General features: G+C 40.4%; 1 protein-coding gene across 1 annotated transcript; it reads left to right on the top strand.

The window, feature by feature from the left end:
- Positions 1-49: 49 nt before the first annotated feature.
- LOC106573555 (ran-binding protein 3) lies at positions 50-20507 on the top strand. Its single transcript, XM_014148696.3, has 16 exons — positions 50-118; positions 8115-8170; positions 8355-8391; positions 11634-11720; positions 11811-11888; positions 12064-12129; positions 12353-12448; positions 12629-12726; positions 16387-16472; positions 16585-16660; positions 16796-16892; positions 17037-17161; positions 17354-17474; positions 17713-17855; positions 18166-18352; positions 18841-20507. Exons 1-16 carry the CDS (start codon positions 97-99, stop codon positions 18891-18893), a joined length of 1428 nt encoding a protein of 475 aa, XP_014004171.3. The 5' UTR covers positions 50-96; the 3' UTR covers positions 18894-20507.
- The last annotated feature ends 1111 nt before the right edge of the window (positions 20508-21618 follow it).

Genomic DNA, 21618 nt, shown 5'->3' with positions numbered 1-21618 from the left:
TAAACATGACTCCCCCTAGAGGTAGTAACATTTATTTGTCCAGCCATAACGCGCATGTCTACCGCGGAGTATTGTGGGTGTCAGTAAGGAAGTAAAATGGCGGACCTGGCAAACGAAGGTAAGGAATCGCTCAGGGAGAAAGATAAACAAATCTAATGAATGAACCACAATAGCGAGTGAATGTCAGCAGATGTGCAGGGAATGCTCCGTTGTGTTTGCAGCTCGATGTGGAGGCAGCAGTTTGACTAAACATTAGAATACGTTAGATCCCCGGCCTTTGCTGGCTATATTTTACAGGGATGTGGAGTGGGGGGCGGCGGTCTGGACCGTGTGGCACAACCGGGGGAGGGGAGGGGCAGTTAACTTTTTGAAAATATCACATCTTTATAGAACTAGCTAACATAAGCTACCTACCAATATATCAGCATGTTTTTGTAGCTAGTTAACTAGACAAGAAAAGCAAACAAATTAAATACTCACGAACGAACAATAGAAATCACATCTGGGTCACATGTGGGAAACACCGGGTGGAATTTGTCTCCTCGAATAGCCTTTTTAAACCTCCCACCACCTCCATGTAGCTTGATCTACTATGGTCAGAAACTAGCTAACGGCAAACAACAATGTCTATGTCCCACCGTAGCTAGTGTTTTGCACGGCGGTGCTGCTTACAGACAGAAGTTCAGAACTAGGTCGTTCTTGCTCATTGCCGGAGGTTACAAGTCACAGGTGTCTGACCCATTGTAACGTTAGGCCCGACAGACTACATGTTCCAAATTCAAAGCGTAAGTAATTTGCTGTACTAGCCTAGTGACATAACAGGATTAGCAACGTGCTAAACTAGCTATATGGATTTGAATGACTTTGATATATAGGATCATGTCATCCATTTCATGTAGCTAACAATGCAACCCTGTCTCAGAGCATTTCGTATTATTCTGTACATAACTCAGAGCGTTTAGTATGATATGTTACGTTTTGCTTGATATGTATTAATTTATGGATCTGTATCACCCATTCGTATGATATGAATTACAAATCGTATATGTTAAGAATTTGCAAAACGTACAAAGTTCAGAATTTGCAGAAGGTATGATGTGTTATGAATTACTTTTACATTTGAATCTTTTAGCAGACACTTATCCAGAGCGACTTACAGTAGTGTGTGCATACATTTTCATATTTGTTCATACTAGGTGGCTAACGTTAGCTGGGTTAGGTCAGCTAAAAGTCTTACGGTTAGGGGAAGGGTTAGCTAACATGCTAAGTAGATGCTAAAAATTAGTTAAAGTTGCTAAAATGCTAATGTTGTCTGTGATGAGATTCGAACTTGAAACCTAGACATTCGCATCATACGCCCGCTCCGACCAACAACCCGACTTTCGTTCTTGCCTTAAGTAACCATCTGTCTTATGTAACTGTACCAAACGTAACATATCATACTAATTTGAGCGTCTTTGATTTACATTTACTATGTTAAGTCTAGTCTATGAGACCAGGCTGAACATTGATGCCAAGACTGTACAATGATGCCAATGCAAATAGATAACTTGTTGAGCAGGGCCAGTATTGAACAGTATCTATCGCTGAAATGCGCAATCTACTCGGCTGCACATAATGCCTCGATCAGACGAACAGTGTCATTGCGTTTTGGTACACCAGCAGTACATTCATTTCCAATGGAACGCTGTGTTTGCCTTACAGCATTGTGTTGCAAAAGCAGTGCATTTTGTGTGTCGTTTGCATCAAACTGTATGTGTAGACTTGACAGAAATGGTAGCAAAAGGTGATTGTGGAATTTTGTTGCACACATATCCAGTAATAATTTTGGATTACATGGATGAGCTAGACACTGCAAAATGTATTACTCGGCATTGATGCCATGACACTGTCGGTCTTTATTATACATTTTATCTTAATTGTTTTGCACTGGCTCTATGCACACTGACACTCCAACACACTACATACACTCACACACAAAATACACATGCGTATTGACCCCACACACACTCACACATAGGGTGTTTCTCAAAATGCATACTACCATGCTCCGAGCCCGAGAGGGTGGGAGTATGAGTCCAAATCAAAGTATGCGAAATGGAGCACGGAGGGCACTTCTCAAATGCATACTCCGTTTGTACATATTTTGAAGAATGAATCGATGCAAGCTTCTATGGAAATTATCCAAAGAAATATGACACAACCATGTAAAAATGACCGACATTTTCTTGAAATGAATGGCGGCCATTATTTGAGCTGAAGCGAGAGAAAATACACACTGACTTCTGAATGGAATTCTGCCTATTCTATCTTATGTGATGCCTGACTACAATAGTGTATCTTAATATGTTAATAAATACATGCTGTGTTAATTTTGGCATGGTTACCTGCCTACCATACCCACTGTAGTGTGCGTAGGTCGTAAACCAACATTAAGTCAATAGAGCTAACTGGTCTAGCTACTAGTTTTAGCTAGCCAGATAGCCATGTATAATTGTTAGCTAGCTAACCACGGAAAATTGACATCTACCTTGGATAACGTTGGTTTTAGGTAATTTGGGGCTAGCTAGATTACGACTTCCATACAGTAACAGTCAAAAGTTTGGACACCAACTCATTCCAGGGTTTTTCTTTATTTGTACTATTTTCTAAATTGTAGAATAATAGTGAATACATAAACTATGAAATAACACATGGAATCATGTAGTAACCAAAAAAAGTGTTAAACAAATCAAAATATATGCTATAGATTCTTCAAAGTAGCCACCCTTTGCCTTGATGACAGCTTTGTACACTCTTGGCATTCTCTCAACCAGCTTCACCTGGAATGCCTTTCCAACAGTCTTGAAGGAGCTCCCACATATGCTGAGCACTTGTTGGCTGCTTTTCCTTCACTCTGCGATCAAAATAATCCCAAACCATCTCATTTGGGTTGAGGTCAGGTGATTGTGGAAGCCAGGTCATCTGATGCAGCACTCCATCACTCTCCTTGGTCAAATAGCCCTTACACAGCCTGGAGGTGTGTTTTGGGTAATTTTCCTGTTGAAAAACAGTCCAACTTAGCGCAAACCAGATGGGATGGCATATCGCTGCAGAATGCTGTGGTAGCCATGCAGGTTAAGTGTGCCTTGAATTCTAAATAAATCACTGACAGTGTCATCAGCAAAGCGCCATCACACCACCTCCTCCGTGCTTCATGGCGGGAATCAGACATGCGGAGATCATCCGTTCACCTACTCTGCATCTTACAAAGACACAATGATTGGAACCAAAAATATCAAGTTTGGACTCATCAGACCAAAGGACAGATTTCCACCGGTCTTATGCCCATTGCTCGTGTTTCTTGGCCCAAGCAAGTCTCTTCTTTATTATTGGTTTCCTTTAGTAGTGGTTACTTTGCAGCAATTTTACCGTGAAGGCCTGATTCACGCTTTCCCCTCTGAACAGTTGATGTTGAGAATGTCTGTTATTTGAACTTTGAAGCATTTATTTGGGCTGCAAGCTGAGGCTGGTAACTCTAATGAACTTATCCTCTGCAGCAGAGGTAACTCTGGGTTTTCCTTTCCTGTGGTTGTCCTCATGAGAGCCAGTTTCATCATAGCGCTTGATGGTTTTTGCGACTGCACTTTCAAAGTTCTTGAAATTGTCCGCATTGACTGACCTTCATGTCTTAAAGTAATGATGGACTGTCGTTTCTCTTTACTTATTTGAGCTGTTCTTGCCATAATATGGACTTAGCCCTATTTGGTAAAAGACCATCTTCTGTATACCACCCCTACCTTGTCACAGCACAACTGATTGGCTCAAATGCATTAAGAAGGAAAGAAATTCCACAAATTAACATTCCAGGTGACTACCTCATGAAGCTGGTTGAGAGAATGCCAAGAGTGTGCAAAGCTGTCATCACGGCCAAGGTTGGCTACTTTGAAGAATCTCAAATTTTAAATATATTTAGATTTGTTTAACATTTTTTTTGTATTATTTCATAGTTTTGATGTCTTCACTATTATTCTACAATGAGTAGTAAAAATAAAGAAAAACCCTTGAATGAGTAGGTGTGTCCAAACTGTGACTGGTACTGTATATCTAGCTGATAATTATGAAGTAAAACATTTGCTTTGTGTATATTTTGTTTTGACTCTATTGTGGCATTGTCCTGGCTGGAAGAAGGTTCAGTGAATGTGGAGATACAGCGTGAGGTAATACATTTGAGAAGCACTCCCACTACTGTAATGTTTTATGCGTTCTTCACACTCTCGTCCTCACAAAAACGTACTCAAGAGAATGTCCTCGGAGTATGCACTTGGAGCATGAGTGTGGAATACGATAGTATCATATTGAGAAACACCCATACACACACTTTCACACTTCACATACGCTGCTGCTACTCTGTTAATTATATATCCTGATTGCCTAGTGACTTTTACCCCTACCCACATGTACATACTGTACTAGCTCATCTACCTCGTACCCCTGCACATTGACTTGGTACTGGTACTCCTTTTATATTGCTTCGTTATTGTTTTTGTGTCACAATTAACATTTTTCTTTTGAAAATATTGGTCTTATTTTTTTAACCTTGCATTGTTGAGAAAAGCTCGTAAGTAAGCATTGCACTGTAAAGTCTACATCTGTTGTATTCGGCGCATGTGACCAATACAAATCTATTTTTATTTGATCTAGGCATAAGAGCACAGCCACTGGAAGTCCAAACTTTCAACTGGCTCTCTACTCTGGATATTTTTTCTGATTTCACCATATTTAAAAAAGCTGCCTTGTAACACTTTTCTTCAGTGCATGCTCGTTCATTCAAATGTGTGAGATTTAAGATGTGAAATTGAAGGTCGTATGGCTAGCTTCAAAATAAGAGGCTTAGACGGTAGGCCCTATGTGAATAGCTAGAAGACTAATGAGATTAATGCCTGTAGCCACTCTTTGCTCCAGAATGTCACTGTGTTTCTCTGGAGTTAGTCTATTTGACAGCTGCTCCATTGAAAGACACTGGAACTCCCATTCCATTTTGTGAAACCCTCTCACTTCTTTTCTGTGGCCTGGATTCCTTTCTCATTTCGTCAGATGCACAAGGTCATAGGAGACGTGTTTGCTATTTGAATCTGCGACAGTCATTGGATGAAGCCTATCACACACATCATTCATTTCTGTCAGTTTCTAATTTCGATCAAATGAGAAGAATAATCAGTTGTTTTGGTCTCGACAACTTGTTCCGCTTACTGAAACTCATCTGATTTTCCTTCTGTTCTTAGCAGGAAGAATGTGAGATGTTCAGTTTGTGATGGTTAGAGGTAGGGATCAAAATTGACAGCATGGACAAGGACAAGGGTGAGTGGAGATGGGTGAGGGCTCTATGCTGAGTGGGTAGGGGACCCAGAAGCAAAACCAGGTTGCACTCGATCTTACTTTAATGAGATAATGTTTTGGTCCGAGGTGGATCTTTGTAAGTTTTTTCTGAATAATTTTTCCTTGTTAAAGATAGTTTGGGTGCAATATTGTGCAGGCCTTTTATCTTGTCCAGCACCTGAGTTCCAGTGATGTGAGCAAGTGTCACCTCACTGATTTCTAGATAAGTTATCCTCATGGTGAAGAGCTGAGGCTATATGCTGCATGAAGTAGATTAGGTTATACTGGACAAAAATATAAACGCAACAATTTAATTTATTTTACTGTGTTAGAGTTCATCTGAGGAATTCAGTCAATTGAACTAAATTCATTAGGCCACAATCTATGGATTTCACATGACTGGGAAAACAGATATGCATCTGTTGGACACAAATACCTTTTAAAAAAAAATGGTACTCACAAATGCAATTGTGTTCGTTGTCCTTAGCTTATGCCTGCCCACACCATAACCCCACTGCCACCATGGGGCAGGCACCATGGGGCAGGTTGGCATCAGCAAACCCACAAATTCTCTAAAACTATGTTGGAGGCGGCTTATGGTATTGAAATGAACATTCAATTATCTGGCAACAGCTCTGGTGGACATTCCTGCAGTGTCAGCATGCCAACTGCACGTTCCCTCAAAACTTGAGACATCTGTGGCATTGTGTTGTGTGACAAAGCTGCACATTTTAGAGTGGCTTTTTATTGTCCCCAGCACAAGGTGCACCTGTGTAGTGATCATGCTGTTTAATAAGCTTCTTTATATGCCACACCTGTCAGATGGATTGATTATCTTGGAAAATGAGAAATGCTCACTAACAGGGATGTACACAACATTTGAGAGAAATAAGCTTTTTGTGCATATGGAACATTTCTGGGATCTTTTATTTCTGCTCATGAAACATGGGACCAACACTTTACACGTTGTGTTTATATTTTTGTTCAGTGTACAGTATTTTGTAGCCTTTACTGTATCTTAACAACAGACATTCATCTTTCAGTGTGAACAAACTGAAATAACTAGCCTAGTCAGAAAGGCTATAGAGTACATTTCAACAGGCTAAGTATAGACTAGAGTGTGAAGGATATATCGAGTTTAACCCAGCATTGTGACACATTTTTATTAAATCAAGGATGTGCAGTTTGTTTTATCCACTTCATTAATTTGATCAAGTAAAAATGCCATCGAGTTTATTTTGTGACAAAGCAAATCCATTCAGTGTCCTTTAGGTTTTCATAAAAAGGGGAATGTTTCATTGCCATATCACAGATAATAGCACTAGTGTGGTTGGAAACCTCAGTAAAACAATGTAATTATGCAGAAGTTCTCGTCAAAGGCCTTGTGCATCCACCATGCATGTTTCACACCTGGAGGGCAAATGAGCAATGCCAAGCCATTACAAAGCCTTTTGCCTCAGCTGGGGATGACTGAACACACACACACACACACACACACACACACACACGCGCGCGCGCGCGCGCGCGCGCACACACACACACACACACACACACTTTCACATTCTTCACACACGCAGTTGCTACTCTGTTTATCTATCATAATTGCCTAGTCACTTTTACCCCTAACTACATGTACATATGACCTCAACTACCTCATACCCCTGCACACTGACTCGGTCGCGGTACTCCTTGTATAGCCTTGTTTTTTACATTTAATTGTGTTGCTAATTTTCTTCGTTTTGAACTCTGCATTGTTGAGGAAAGTGCTCACAAGTAAGCATTTCACAGTAAAGTTTACACCTGTTGTATTTGGCGCATATGACAAGTATAATTCGATTTGATTTACTAGGCCTACATATTGAAAAGCTATCTTTTTAGGTTGGAAACAAAAATCTCTAATCTGGACTCATCACACCAAAGGACAGATTTCCACTGGTCTAATGTCCATCGCTCGTAATGATGGACTGTTGTTTCTCTTTGCTTATTTGAGTTGTTCTTTCCATATTATGGACTTAGCCCTGTTTGGTAAAATAGGACCATCTTCTGACTGGTACTGTATCTGCTTAATATCAGCTTTTACTGTTCAGTGTCAGTAGCTAGGCACATCTACCTTCCCATCCTTCTAAATTAGGCTTTGCTGGCCTTTCTGTTCTGCATTTTTCTCGTACCATGACCATCTCAACTTCACCATAGTTCAACATAGCTTTCTTTCTGTCATTTTATTGCCTTTAAAATGGGTGCTTTCCTCCTTTATACACATTACTGATTTATCATTTCAACAAAATGACGTTGAACCGCTGTGGAATAGACGTTGAATTGTCGTCTGCCCAGTGGGTAGAGCCTCCTCAATTAAATTATGACTGGAGTTCTAATTATAGCTTGGGGAAAAGATTTACTAGGTCCTGGCTGAGGTTCTATCAAAGCTTTGTGGGCACTGACAGTGACAGGGGACTCCACTTACACTGACTTGGATGCCTGAGCCCTGAGGTGTGTTGTGTTATGGGGAAGGTGAAGTAAGTGCACAGTTGTACAAAACTTGTCACGGTTTCATTGGTTTCACTTTGGCCTAACCTGCGGGTCTTTGTCAGCTCTGTAGAATTCAACTTGTAATATTTGTAGTCTAGAAATGCAGACAAGGCTCATAGTAGGAGAGGGGTTTTTATAGACAAAGTGAAGAGACATCCATCATAAAGCTTTTGCCCAAAGATGTGCAAAATGAGATCTCCAACAGTGACACATTCTGATTTCTCTTGCAGAGAAGCATGCCATAGCCCCACCAGTGTTTGTGTTCCAGAAAGATAAAGCTCAGAAGGTGAGAAACACTCATTTCATACCTCTTCTGAAAATGTAAACAGTGTGATGGCATGCTATGGAGCGGACTTGGCTTCACACTGACTGGATAATTTCCTTGGTTTCCTCTGTCTGAATGTCTGTTATGTTCTTCCTCTCTCATTCTTCCTCTCATCTCCATCTCCTCTCTCTGTCAAACCCTACAGAGATCAGTAGAAGGGTCCAGTGCAGAGGATGGAGAAGGTAAGGATGAGGAGGGTAACCAAGCAGGTTCTAGTGCTTTGGAAAATTGAAAATGCCTGTCTTATATTTTGCACTGAACAACAATAACTGCGTTACAGTTCATATAATGAAATCCGTCAATTGAAATTAATTCATTAGATCTAAACAATGGATTTCACATGACTGGGAATCTAGAGTTGCATCTGTTGGTCACAGATACCTTAAAAAAAGGTAGGGGCGTGGATCAGAAAACCAGTCAGTATCTGGTGTGACCACCATTTTCCTCATGCAGCGTGACACATCTCCTTCGCATAGAGTTGATCAGACTGTTGATTGTGGCCTGTGGAATGTTGTCCCACTCCTTTTCAATGGCTGTGCGAAGTTTCTGGATATTGGTGGGAACTGGAACACGCTGTCATACACGTTGATCCAGAGCATCTCTAACATGCTCAATGGGTGACATGTCTGGTGAGTATGCAGGCAATGGAAGAACTGGGATATGTTCGTCTTCCAGGAATTGTGTACAGATCCTTGCGACATGGGGCCGTGCATTATCATGCGGTGATGAGGTGATGGCAGCGGATGAATGGCACCGAAATGGGCCTCAGGATCTCATCACGGTGCATTCAAATTGCCATCAATTAAATGCAATTGTGTTCGTTGTCTGTTGCTTATGCCTGCCCATACCACAACCCCACTGCCACCAAGGGGCACTCTGTTCACAACGTTGACATCAGCAAACAGCTCGCCTACACGACACCATACACCCTGTCTTCCATCTGCCCGGTATAGTTGAAACCAGGATTCATCTGTGAGGAGCGTACTTCTCCAGCGTGCCAGTAGCCATCAAAGCTGAGCATTTGCCCACAGAAGTCGGTTACAATGCCGAAAGGCAGTCAGGTCAAGACCTTGGTGAGGATGACGAGCTCTCAGATGAGCTTCCCTGAGATGGTTTCTGACAGTTTGTGCAGAAATTCTTCAGTTGTGCAGACCAATAGTTTCATCAGCTGTTAGGGTAGCTGGTCTCAGATGATCCCTCAGTTGAAGAAGTCGGATGTGGAGGTCCTGGGCTGGCGTGCTTACACGTGGTCTGGGGTTCTGAGGCCGGTTGGACGTACTGCCAAATTCTCTAAAACGACATTGTGGTAGAGAATTGAACATTACATTTTCTGGCAACCGCTCTGGTGGACATTCCTGCATGCCAATTGCACACTCCCTCAACTTTAGACATCTGAGGCAGTGTGGTGTGACGACTGCATGTTTTGAGTGGCCTTTTTCCCCCAGTACAAGGTGCACCTGTGTAATGATCATGCTGTTTTATCAGCTTCTTGATATACCGCACCTGTCAGGTGGATGGATTATATTGGCAAAGTAGAAATGCTCACTAACAGGAATGTAAGCAGTCGGTGACTAAAATGTGTATATATATATTTGTGCACAAAATTTGAGATTTACATTTACATTACATTACATTGAGATCAATATTTGCGTGCGTATGAAACATTTCTGGGTACTTTTTTATTTCAGCTTATAAAACAAGGGACCAACACTTTACAGTTGAAGTTGGAAGTTTACATACACTTAGGTTGGAGCCATTAAAACTCGTTTTTCAACCACTCCACACATTTCTTGTTAACAAACTGTAGTTTTGGCAAGTTGTTTAGGACATCTACTTTGTGCATGACACAAGCAATTTTTCCAACAATTGTTTACAGAGAGATTATTTCACTTATAATTCACTGTATCACAATTCCAGTGGGTCAGAAGTTTACATACACTTAAGTTGACTGTGCCTTTAAACAGCTTGGAAAATTCCAGAAAATGATGTCATGGCTTTAGAAGCTTCTGATAGGCTAATTTACATAATTTGAGTCAATTGGAGGTGTACCTGTGGATGTATTTCAAGGCCTACCTTAAAACTCAGTGCCTCTTTGCTTGACATCATGGGAAAATCAAAAGAAATCAGCCAAGAAAAAAAATTGTAGACCTCCACAAGTCTGGTTCATCCTTTGGAGCAATTTCCAAATGCCTGAAGGTACCATGTTCATCTGTACAAACAATAGTATGCAAGTATTAACACCATCGGACCACGCAGCCGTCATACCGCTCAGGAAGGAGACGCGTTCTGTCTCCTAGAGATGAATGTACTTTGGTGTGAAAAGTGTAAATCAATTCCAGAACAACAGCAAAGGACTTGTGAAGATGCTGGAGGAAATCTATATCTCCAGTAAAAGGAAATCTATATCCCCCAGTAAAACGAGTCCTATATCGGCATAACCAGAAAGGCCGCTCAGCAAGGAAGAAGCCACTGCTCCAAAACCGCCATAAAAAAGCCAGACTACGGTTTGCAACTGCACATGGGGACAAAGATTGTACTTTTTGGAGAAATGTCCTCTGGTCTGATTAAACACAAATAGAACTGTTTGGCCATAATGACAATCGCTATGTTTGGAGGAAAAAGAGGGAGGCTTGCAAACCGAAGAACACCATCCCAACCGTGAAGCACAGGGGTGGCAGCATCATGTTGTGGGGGTGCTTTGCTGCAGGAGGGACTGGTGCACTTGACAAAATAGATGGTTCATGAGGAAGGAAAATGATGTGGATATATTGAAGCAACATCTCAAGACATCAGTCAGGAAGTTAAAGCTTGGTCGGAAATGGGTCTTCCAAATGGACAATGACCCCAAGCATACTTCCAAAGTTGTGGCGAAATGGCTTAAGGACAACAAAGTCAAGGTATTGGAGTGGCCATCACAAAGCCCTGACCTCAATCCCATAGAAAATGTGTAGGCAGAACTGAAAAAGCGTGTGCAAGCAAGGAGGCCTACAAACCTGACTCAGTTACACCAGCTCTGTCAGGAGGAATGGGCCAAAATTCACCCAACTTATTGTGTGAAGTTTTTGGAAGGCTACCCGTAACGTTTGACCCAAGTTAAACAATTTAAAGGCAATGCTACCAAATACTAATTGAGTGTATGTAAACTTCTGACCCACTGGAAATGTGATGAAAGAAATAAAAGCTGAAATAAATCATTCTCTCTGCTATTATTCTGACATTTCACATTCTTAAAATAAAGTGGTGATCCTAACTGACCTAAGACAGGCAATTTTTACTAGGATTAAATGTTAGGAATTGTGAAAAAGTGAGTTTAAATGTATTTGGCTAAGGTGTATGTAAACTTCCCACTTCAACTGTGTATGTTGAGTATTTTTTTGTTCAGTATAGTTACTTTGCTAATCTTTGCTCATTCTGTCTCCTCCAGACTCTGATAAAGATGAGAGTAGTTACTGTCCCCCGGCCAAGAGGGAAAGGACATCGTCACTAACACAGTTCCCACCCGCACATTCAGGTAATTGTACATTTTGTTTAATTAAAATACTTTCCTTAAGTGTGTGGAGAAAGGGTGTGTACTCATGTTATTTATCTTTGTCTCTTGCAGTTTCTAAGAACAATGTGTTCATGCCATCCAGTTTCTGTCAGTCCCCGACAGGAAATAATCATTCGGATTCAGAACCTGGTGAGTTCATGAATAGTTATCTTAAGATCTCCTTTTCCATCTACTTGATATTTGCATGATAAGGAAAACTACCCTTGAAGGATCCAATTTTTAATAAACCAAGTTCTGGCTTAGCTTCCAGCTACCTCACGTTCCCTCTCTCTTTCTCCATCTTTCTCTGTTCTCATGTCAACAGAGGAGAAGACGGTTGGTTTTCGCCTGAAGCCTCCCACCCTGATCCATGGACAGGCTCCTAGTGCAGGTGGGTGCACTCTCTCTCGAGTCAATGTCATGTTAGTTCCAAAGGCTTTATTGTCCATTTAAGGGACAAAGGAAATGGGTTTTGGGGTCTAGTATACAGGCTCCATAACAGGAAAAAACACCATGTACAGAACATCACAATAAGATTGCAAAAGATGGCCCTTCTTTGTCTGGCTTTGGTCTGTCCAGAGCCTTATATTTAGGCCAAGTATAATGTGTTGCAGGTGTCCCGAGCCAGAAACCCAAGGAGCAGCAGCGCAGTGTACTACGACCCGCAGTACTGCAGGCCCCACTGGCCACCAAATCACTAACCCAGACCGGTAAGCACACTTTCAGGATGGCTGAACCTTACTCTTCAGATCCTCTCAAACAGCTTTACTACTTTGTTCTGTTCTGCGATGGCCATTCTCCTTCAGCTTTCTTTCATCTCAATGTGCTTCGACAAAACATTTGTTGAAGGTGAAAGGAATCCAACCAGTCTCTTCTTCTGGTCCTGATAGGGTTGAACAGTGGTACAAATGGAGTGAACAGGTCATCAGAGGGTCTGCCAGTCACCCAGAATAACACAGAGAACTGTGATGACACGACCACGTCACAGGTAGGCTGAGAGGTGAAAGGGCGTCAAAAGTTTGGGGACACCTACTCATTCAAGGGTTTTTCTTTATTTTTAATATTTTCTATATTGTAGAATAATAGTGAAGACATGAAAACTATGAAATAACATATATGGAATCATGTAGTAACCAAAAAAGTGTTAAACAAATTTTAGATTCTTGAAAGTAGCCACCCTTTGCCTTGATGACAGCTTTGCACACTCTTGGCATCTCTCTCACCTGGAATGCTTTTCCAACAGTCTTGAAGGGGTTCCCACATATGCTGAGCACTTGTTGGCTGCTTTTCCTTCACTCTGCGGTCCAAATCATCCCAAACCATCTCATTTAGGTTGAGGTCGGATGATTGTGGAGGCCAGGTAATCTGATGCAGCACTCCATCACTCACCTTCTTGGTGAAATAGACCTTACACAGCCATGAAAAAGAAATGATAGTCCCACCAAGCACAAACCAGATGGGATGGCATATCGCTGCAGAATGCTGTGGTAGCCATGCTGGTTAAGTGTGTCTTGAAAGCTAAATAAATCACTGGTAGTGTCACCATTGCTTGTGTTTCTTGGCCCAAGCAAGTCTCTTCTTATTGGTGTCCTTTAGTAGTGGTTTCTTTGCAGCAAATCGACCATGAAGGCCTGATTCAAGCAGTCTCATCTGAACTAGAGGTCGACCGATTCATCGGAATGGCCGATTTAATTAGGGCCGATTTTCAAGTTTTCATAACAATCGGTAATCGATATTTTTGGCCACCGATTTGCCTATTTATTTATTTATTTTTTAAACCTTTATTTAACTAGGCAAGTCAGTTAAAGAACACATTCTTATTTTCAATGACGGTCTAGGAACGGTGGGTTGGAACGGTGGGTTAACTGGTTTTTACCTTGTCAGCTTGGGGATGCAACCTTACGTTAACTAGCCCAACGCTCTAACCACCTGCTTTACGTTGCCACGGTAAGTTGCTAGCTAGCATTAAACTTATCTTATAAAAAAAACAATCAATCAATCATAAACACTAGTTATCGACACATGGTTGATGATATTACTAGTTTATCTAGCCTGTCCTGCTTTGCATATAATCGATGTGGTGTGCATTTGCGAAAAAGGACTGTCTTTGCTCCGACGTGTACCTAACCATAAACATCAATGTCTTTCTTAAAATCAATACACAAGTATATATTTTTAAACCTGCATATTTAGTTAATATTTCCTGCTAACATGAATTTCTTTTAACTAGGGAAAATGTGTCACTTCTCTTGCAAACAGAGTCAGGGTATATGCAGCAGTTTGGGCCGCCTGGCTTGTTGCGAACTGTGAAGACTATTTCTTCCTAACAAAGACAGCAGACTTCGCCAAACGGGGGATGATTTAACAAAAGCGCATTTGCGAAAAAAGCACAATCGTTGCACGACTGTACCTAACCATAAACATCAATGCCTTTCTTAAAATCAATACACAGAAGTATATATTTTTAAACCTGCATATTTAACTAAAAGAAATCCAGGTTAGCAGGCAATATTAACCAGGTGAAGTTGTGTCAGTTCTCTTGCGTTCGTTGCACGCAGAATCAGGGTATACAGAATCTGGCTCGTTGCGAACTAATTTGCCAGAATTTTACGGAACTATGAAATAACATTGTAGGTTGTGCGATGTAACAGGAATATTTAGACTTATGGATGCCACCCGTTAGATAAAATACGGAACGGTTCCGTATGTCACTGAAAGAATAATGTTTTCGAGATGATAGTTTCTGGATTTGACCATATTAATGACCTAAGGTTTATTATATTATAGTTAAGTCTATGATTTGATATTTGATAGAGCATTCTGACTGAGCGGTGGTAGGCATTAGCAGGCTCGTAATAGTCAAAGGTATATGATTTAGAGAGAAATAGTCGACGCGTCATAATTCCTGTAATAACTTGCGGCTGAACTTGAAAGGGGTTCCTTCGTTATTTTACCGTTCATGTCTTCCATAGAGAATGTCTTGATCTACTTCAAATAAGGTCTGTGTTTTGTGCTTAAACCGCCTCGGCTTTTTGATACCCGTGTAAATCTCACTAGGTAACGTTTGTCAACATATTTTCATAATTTATTTTGTAGAGGGAATTTATCTTCGCTTATATTGATCAGAATTATATCCTATGGATATCTACACAGTTATAAAATTGGCAATGTGGTGTAAGCCTAAACCAAACACAGACCATATTTTAAGTTAATCTAAAAATATCCTATGGAATAAATGAAGGAACCGCTTTTCAGATTTTGCTAGAAGGTGTCATGGGAATTATGACTCGCACTTTGGTAGTCAATTCTTACCATGCCCATTATTAAAATAGGATTTCCTGCATATAGAAATTACAGTTTTTGTTTTCAGCATTCATCACAGGTAACTTAAACTCTATTTTTATTATTCAAACAGTTGAGAGTATTTGTCTCCTAAGCAGACTCTTCAGTATTGTTGTCACTTCAGAGCTGTGTGTGTGTATGTATGTATGTATGTATGTATGTATGTATGTATATATATATATATATGCATACACACACAAAAAAACACATAATAATAATCGGCTGATTAATCGGTATCGGCTTTTTTTGGTCACCCAATAATCGGTATCGGCGTTGAAAAATCATAATCGGTCGACCTCTAATCTGAACAGTTGATGTTGAGATGTCTGTTAATTGTGACTGCACTTGAAGAAACTTTCAAAGTTCTTGAAATTTGCTGGATTGACTGACCTTCATGTCTTAAAGTAATGATGGACTGTCATTTCTCTTTGCTTATTTGAGCTGTCCTTGCCATAACATGGACTTGGTCTTTTACCAAATAGGGCTATCTTCTGTATACCACCCCTACCTTGTCACAACACAACTGATTGGCTCAATTGCATTAAGAAGGAAATAAATTGCACAAATTACCTTTTAACAAGGCACACCTGTTAATTGTAATGCATTCCAGGTGAATACTTATGAAGCTGGTTGAGAGAATGCCAAGAGTGTGCAAAGCTTTCATCAAGGCAAAGGGTGGCTACTTTGAAGAATCTATAGCATATATTTTGATTTAACACTTTTTTGGTAACTACATAATTCCATGTGTTATTTCATAGTTTTGATGTCTTCACTATTATTCTACAATGTAGAAAATAGTAAAAATAAAGAAAAACCTTTGAGTAGGTCTGTCCAAACTTTTGACAAGTACTGTATATAGTTATCAAGCGAGTTCATAACAACAACAAAAAACACAACAGGACAAGCCACAAAGGCAGGTTTTATGCTTGAACATTCATTATGGAATTGCCATGAATGTCTCTCGCTGCATTAATCTTCTTTCAAGGAGAAGAAAAGCGAGAGGGATGAGACCAGGACAGGAGGAGGGAAAACTGATCCTCCTGTGGAATACACATTTGTATTTGGCCAGAGTGTCAGAGCCAAGCTGACCTTGAATAGTTAACTAAAGTGCATGTCATATGGAATACTTTTCAAAGATGTTGTGAAGTGCTCTGGGCTTTGCCTCATACCTAACAACAGCCCATTGGGTGTGTGGCTAAATCACAATTTAGCAGCGTCTTGTGGCCTTGCATGCTTTGTTACATTCTTTTGATCTGTTCCTTTTTTGTTATTTGTCTGATCCTTACCTTTTTCTCCATTGGTCTAGGTTGAGCAAAGAAGTGAACAGAAAGGCTCTACATCAGCAGAATCAGGGGAAACCAATTATTTCCTACAATACAGAAGCACTCCCAGGTTAGCCGTTTATGGATTCTGTCTACAATGGATATGATCAGTCATCTGTTTATTAGGCTACTCTTTCATCTCCCCTATCTAACATCCTTTCTCCTGTATGTTTCCCACCCAGCTTACAGAAGGCTGAGAACAAGGCTGACGATAGGGATAAGTTTGTGTTTGGACAGAACATGTCAGATCGTGTCCTGGTAAGACTTGCTCTTTGTGAGACTAATCTAGTCATCTTTTATCCGTTTTTTTTCTATCATTTGTCCCTCTTCCAACTAATGATGGCATCCACAAAGTTGTGTTAAAGCATGTTGTATAACATTCTTGTTTTGCAGAGTCCGTTGAAATGTGAGCAAGCAGCCGAGGGCAGCAGAGATCCCCCCACCGCCCCGCCCTGTGAGCTCCTGTCAAAAGACAGCAGCCCTGATAAAGGTGGGTAAATAAAGACCATACTGGATATGAAAGGAATGTTAAGAGGCTTATGTAATGGCAATGTAATGAAGGAAACACCTGGCTTTTTTCAGGCCCCTACTATGTGACAGTGTTTGAATGCGGTTCTGGTTCTCTTGTTTGCAGATAACAATGTGACAGAGTCTTTGGAGGAGTCGGCGGCGGCCTACACCAAAGCCACAGCCAAGAGGTGTTTGTTAGAGAAAGTAGAGGTCAGAACTGGAGAGGAGTCGGAGAGTAACGTTCTTCAGGTATGCAAGAGGTTTCCTACATGTTTGGTGTTTAATTGCTTGATTTCAATGTCAGAGAATGTTTGTAGTTTACTTTACCATGCAATTGTTGATTGCTAGTTTTGTGTTTACATGTCTCCTCAGACAGTTGGAAATAGGCTGAAATGGTCCATGGTCATTCTCTGACAGTGGCATGTTTTTTTGTCTCATTAGGTCCAGTGCAAGTTATTTGTGTTTGACAAAGCTTCCCAGTCTTGGGTTGAGAGAGGCAGAGGACTGCTAAGGCTCAATGATATGGCTTCCACAGAGGAGGGATCATTACAGTCCAGGCTGGGTACAGTCATTAATCATGAATTAATCATTAGTCATGAATCAAATCATATCAACAATTTAGTTAATTTAAAAATCTCAATACACTTTACTGTCATGCCACACTGCCCTGGATTGTATCGTATGATTCTATGGAGTTGTTTTTGTACATCTGTCAAAATGCAACTCCCATTTGAAGGTATTACATTGGTTATTCTATGCATTGTTTCTGACCTGAGTTTGTATTATTTTCTGTGCTGTAGTGATGAGGACCCAGGGCAGTTTGCGTCTGATCCTCAACACCAAACTGTGGCCTCAAATGCAGACGGACAAGGCCAGTGAGAAGAGCGTCCGCATCACAGCCATGGACACTGAGGACCAGGGGGTCAAGGTCTTCCTCATATCAGTATGGGAAAGACCACATTAGTTATTACTAGAGTTATATATTTAAGAGTGTTTGACCAACTTTTAGAATGTTTAATATTGTTATAATGCTGTCGGTTACAAAGAATAGTTTAAATATTCCCCATGTAATGTTAATGGGGAACTAACATGGCTGCCATAGAATGTTGAAGTGTCATGTAAATACATCAAAACGCAGAAACCGCATTGGCCCAACTCTCTAAATACATGGCTCTGGTTATTACATAGATGTTGAGTATATCTAACACTTCCAGAACATCCAGTTTATTGCTGATGTGTCATGTCTGTTCCAGGCAAGCTCTAAGGACACAGGGCAGCTGTACGCAGCGCTGCACCATCGTATTCTGGCCCTGCGGAGCCGCTCTGACCAAGAGCCAGAGCCCAGGGTCCCCATCCCAGATGGCCACATCCCTCATCCCCAGTCTAACGGGGAGGATAGTGATGAGGACGAACCGCTCACACCCACTGCCAACACCACAGGTAAACTATATAACCCCTTAGCCTAGCTGTTACCCTAACTTTTCCAATCACCACAAACTGATCTGAAGACCTCTTACTGTGATTGTTCAAAAAAGTGATCTAATGATATCCTGGACACAAACTAATGGTCCAAAACTGTTATCTGGACATGATCTGGGAAAAGTTGTCTGGCGGTCCAAGAAAGTTATCTGGACATTGCCCCTAACGGTCCAACAAACATATTTGAAAGTCCCAGTTAGTGACCTTCGACACCCTCACTAATGGTTCAAGGAAGTGATCTGGGGGGTTCAAGGAGGTGATCTGGGTGTCTTTGAATAGGACCCTTCTACTTTTTCCTTGGATGTTATGAAGTGTCTTGGATTTTCCCTTATTTCATGCAAGCAAAAAATATCTGTCCCATTCAAAAAGCCCAAGAATGTCATTTAAAACACTATTTGATTGGACTGCCCTAGTCTATCACTCACCAGGCCTGTCTCTCCTCTCCCTAGAGGGTCCAGAGGCCCAGTCCTGCGGGACTGGCAGTGGGAGTGGGTCCTCATAGCACCTGCCCCCCTTCATCGGCTCACGCACTGCAGTCAGGACCACCTTACAGACCCCTCCGTGGACACCTCAGGCCAGCATCTCCCCAGTGGTCTGAGGTCACAGTGGAGCGCCAGGAAGGATCCTGTGTAGGTGTTACTAAGTTAACTCTGCAGTTCACACTCTGGATTCACAGTCTATCCGGGATGGATGGTCTTTTTTGTTTAGTTTTTCTTTTTTTCTTTTTTTACCTCTAGAACTGGATTTTGGGGGGAGTGGGGGGTGTTGTGAATTGGATGCTCATCATATTGATGAGTGAGAGGGAACGAGAAAGCAGTTTTCTTCTCTAGCTGATATAAGTACATTCTAAATAGTTTGCTGTTAAAAGTGTGACTTCTTTAGCCACCTTGCAAGAGAACAGACCTCAGGCACTTCAGTGGGGCTTGTATTTTGTTCAGCGAGGTAAAGATTGAGTTGCTTAGCAAATATTTGTTTATAAAGTCTTTTTTTATTTCACTGAGTTTTGTCATTGAAGAGTGTCTGAACTCTTACTTCAAGTTGTATTTTTCTAAGGCAAAATGCTTGCACACGCTCTAGCTAGGAGTAGTCCGTCAATACCTCCTCTGGCCACTGTTAGTTTTTAGTCTGTAGTCCACATTGTCATTAATTTTTTTTACCACAAATCGGTTGAATTTAGAATCCCTTGTGCAAACACCTGTTTGATGTTCGTAGCCATAAAATATTTAATTTAATAGTGGAATTTACCTGTGTTCATGATTATTATTATTACTGGTACATTACGTTTTTATTGATAGTTAATATTATCCACTTTGTTTTTGAAATTCATGTGAAAATTAACTAATTCTGTAAATAAGAAAGCTTGTTGGATTTGATCATTTTACAACAGGTTTGCACCATGACCCCAAAGTTTACCCCGAATATAGCCATTAGATTTGTTTGTTTCAAAAATATAAACATTTTTTAGATAGATCAGAAAAATATACATGTTACAATTATGTAACTAGTTTGCTTTAAATAAGTTCCAATCACAAGGCTTTGTTTATAACAACCACGATCTCAGAGTCATGTAAGACCATTGGAACAAAAGAAAATCCCTATTTTTTTCATGCGATCAGAAAGGCCAATATAATAACTTTTAGGTTAGGGTGTTGGCATTTGGTGTATCTAGCATGTCATTATTTTCATCTGTCCTAAATTTGTTTGACATCAAAACCCTACAAAATGCACATATACTCTCAGAACAGCGAATGCTGCCATTTTATTCAAAGAGCTATAGACATTGGAACAGGTGGTACTACGCACACAGGGTACAGTATTTTTCACCAATAGTCTGGTGCTGAGCCCTCAATTTATTCCTTTGTTAAATATATGGCTCTGGTTTGGTCTATTTAAAACAAACAGACCCCTTAAAGAGAAGTAGATGACTAATGTAATATTTTCTTCAGTGAAGTGTAGTTCCTTTTGTTTTAAGCCTTTTTCTTCCTCATCGGTGGAATGAGTAATATTTCTAAGTTGTATTATAGCGTTCTGCTTTTTCATCTACTACAAGCCTTTGATGTGAAAAATGTATTTTAACTAAAAAAAGTATACTAAGAAAAGTAAAAAAAAAACAAAACAGGCAAGTAGACATATTATTGGTTAAAATGTATAAATCCTGTAATGTATATTATTGAATAAGCAGCCTTTTAAAGGAATAATCCACTCAAACTTTATTTGGGTAATTGTCATTTCACTGTTGATAATGAAACAAATTCCAAAATATAGTTTTTGAGTGGATTACTCCTTTTAAGTGTAAAAAAGGACAACTCCTTATTTAGTACTCTTCTTCACCGCAGTCTATAGAAACCTCACCGTGTAATGTGCTCCGTAAAATTGTGTTCTCTCCATTTTTCACATTCTGCTTGTGTAGCTACAAACAGGACTATTCCTAATGGCCCAGTTTTAAAAAAGTTATCTGGGTTTCGCCTATCAGATAAGAATAGAATAGAATGAATAGAACGGAAGTCCCCATTCAAGTCAATGTTTTGTCCATTCTATTCATTCTATTTCTATGCATTTAATCCTATCCGATAGGTAAAATCTAGATAACTTAAAAAGAAACTGGGCCCTGGACATGAATGTATGGCAACTTGTCTCTATATAAAGGGCCAGGGGCCGACGTTCTTCAGCACTTTTCCTTCTCTGTGATATTTCTCCCATCAATATGAATTGTTTTAATGTTCGTAAATGCACATGAACTGGGGCTGTCCATTGATTAATTGGCAAAGGTGGTTGATAATGAAGTGTTGAATGTTGTTTACATTGGGGTCATTGGTTATTTGTTGGGGAGTGACTGTAAGACAGATATACACTTTTGTTCATGTTCTATTTTTGTTGCTGAAATGTCTGTCATGTCTGCTATAGTTCCCTTAAAACATCTACCTGTTTTTTTTGCTTTTTTTTAGTTATGCCTAGCTGTCGTTGTTCCATAACCTGGTGCTATTTTGTTGCATTTCCTATCACTATACAAGTCAATGTTGATATTCTGTTAGATCGAGATCAAAACAGTACATCTTTGAATGGAAGTCGAGTGAAGAGGATGTTATGAAACCTAGTTGACATGGACGCGCTATTGTACAAGGGCACCTGTCTCATACTGTATCTGTGACTGGAATATGTTTTCATAGGAACATGTCGTCTGCGCTGGCCTTTTAACATGCCATTAACTTCAATATATTAGGTGATAG

This window comes from Salmo salar, chromosome 16 (genome assembly GCF_965601325.2).
Source record: "Salmo salar chromosome 16, fSalSal1, whole genome shotgun sequence".
In the NCBI taxonomy this organism is placed as follows: Eukaryota; Metazoa; Chordata; class Actinopteri; order Salmoniformes; family Salmonidae; genus Salmo; species Salmo salar.
The sequence above is the reverse complement of the archived record's forward strand: the minus strand, read 5'-3'. Positions and strand labels throughout refer to the sequence as shown.

Excerpts from the sequence above, each read along its gene's own strand:
- LOC106573555 (XM_014148696.3), top strand. The coding sequence starts at position 97 with ATGGCGGACCTGGCAAACGAAG. Across the intron at positions 8,392-11,633 it reads CAGTGCAGAGGATGGAGAAG|ACTCTGATAAAGATGAGAGT; the intron begins GTAAGGATGAGG and ends TGTCTCCTCCAG. Across the intron at positions 12,449-12,628 it reads CAAATCACTAACCCAGACCG|GGTTGAACAGTGGTACAAAT; the intron begins GTAAGCACACTT and ends TGGTCCTGATAG.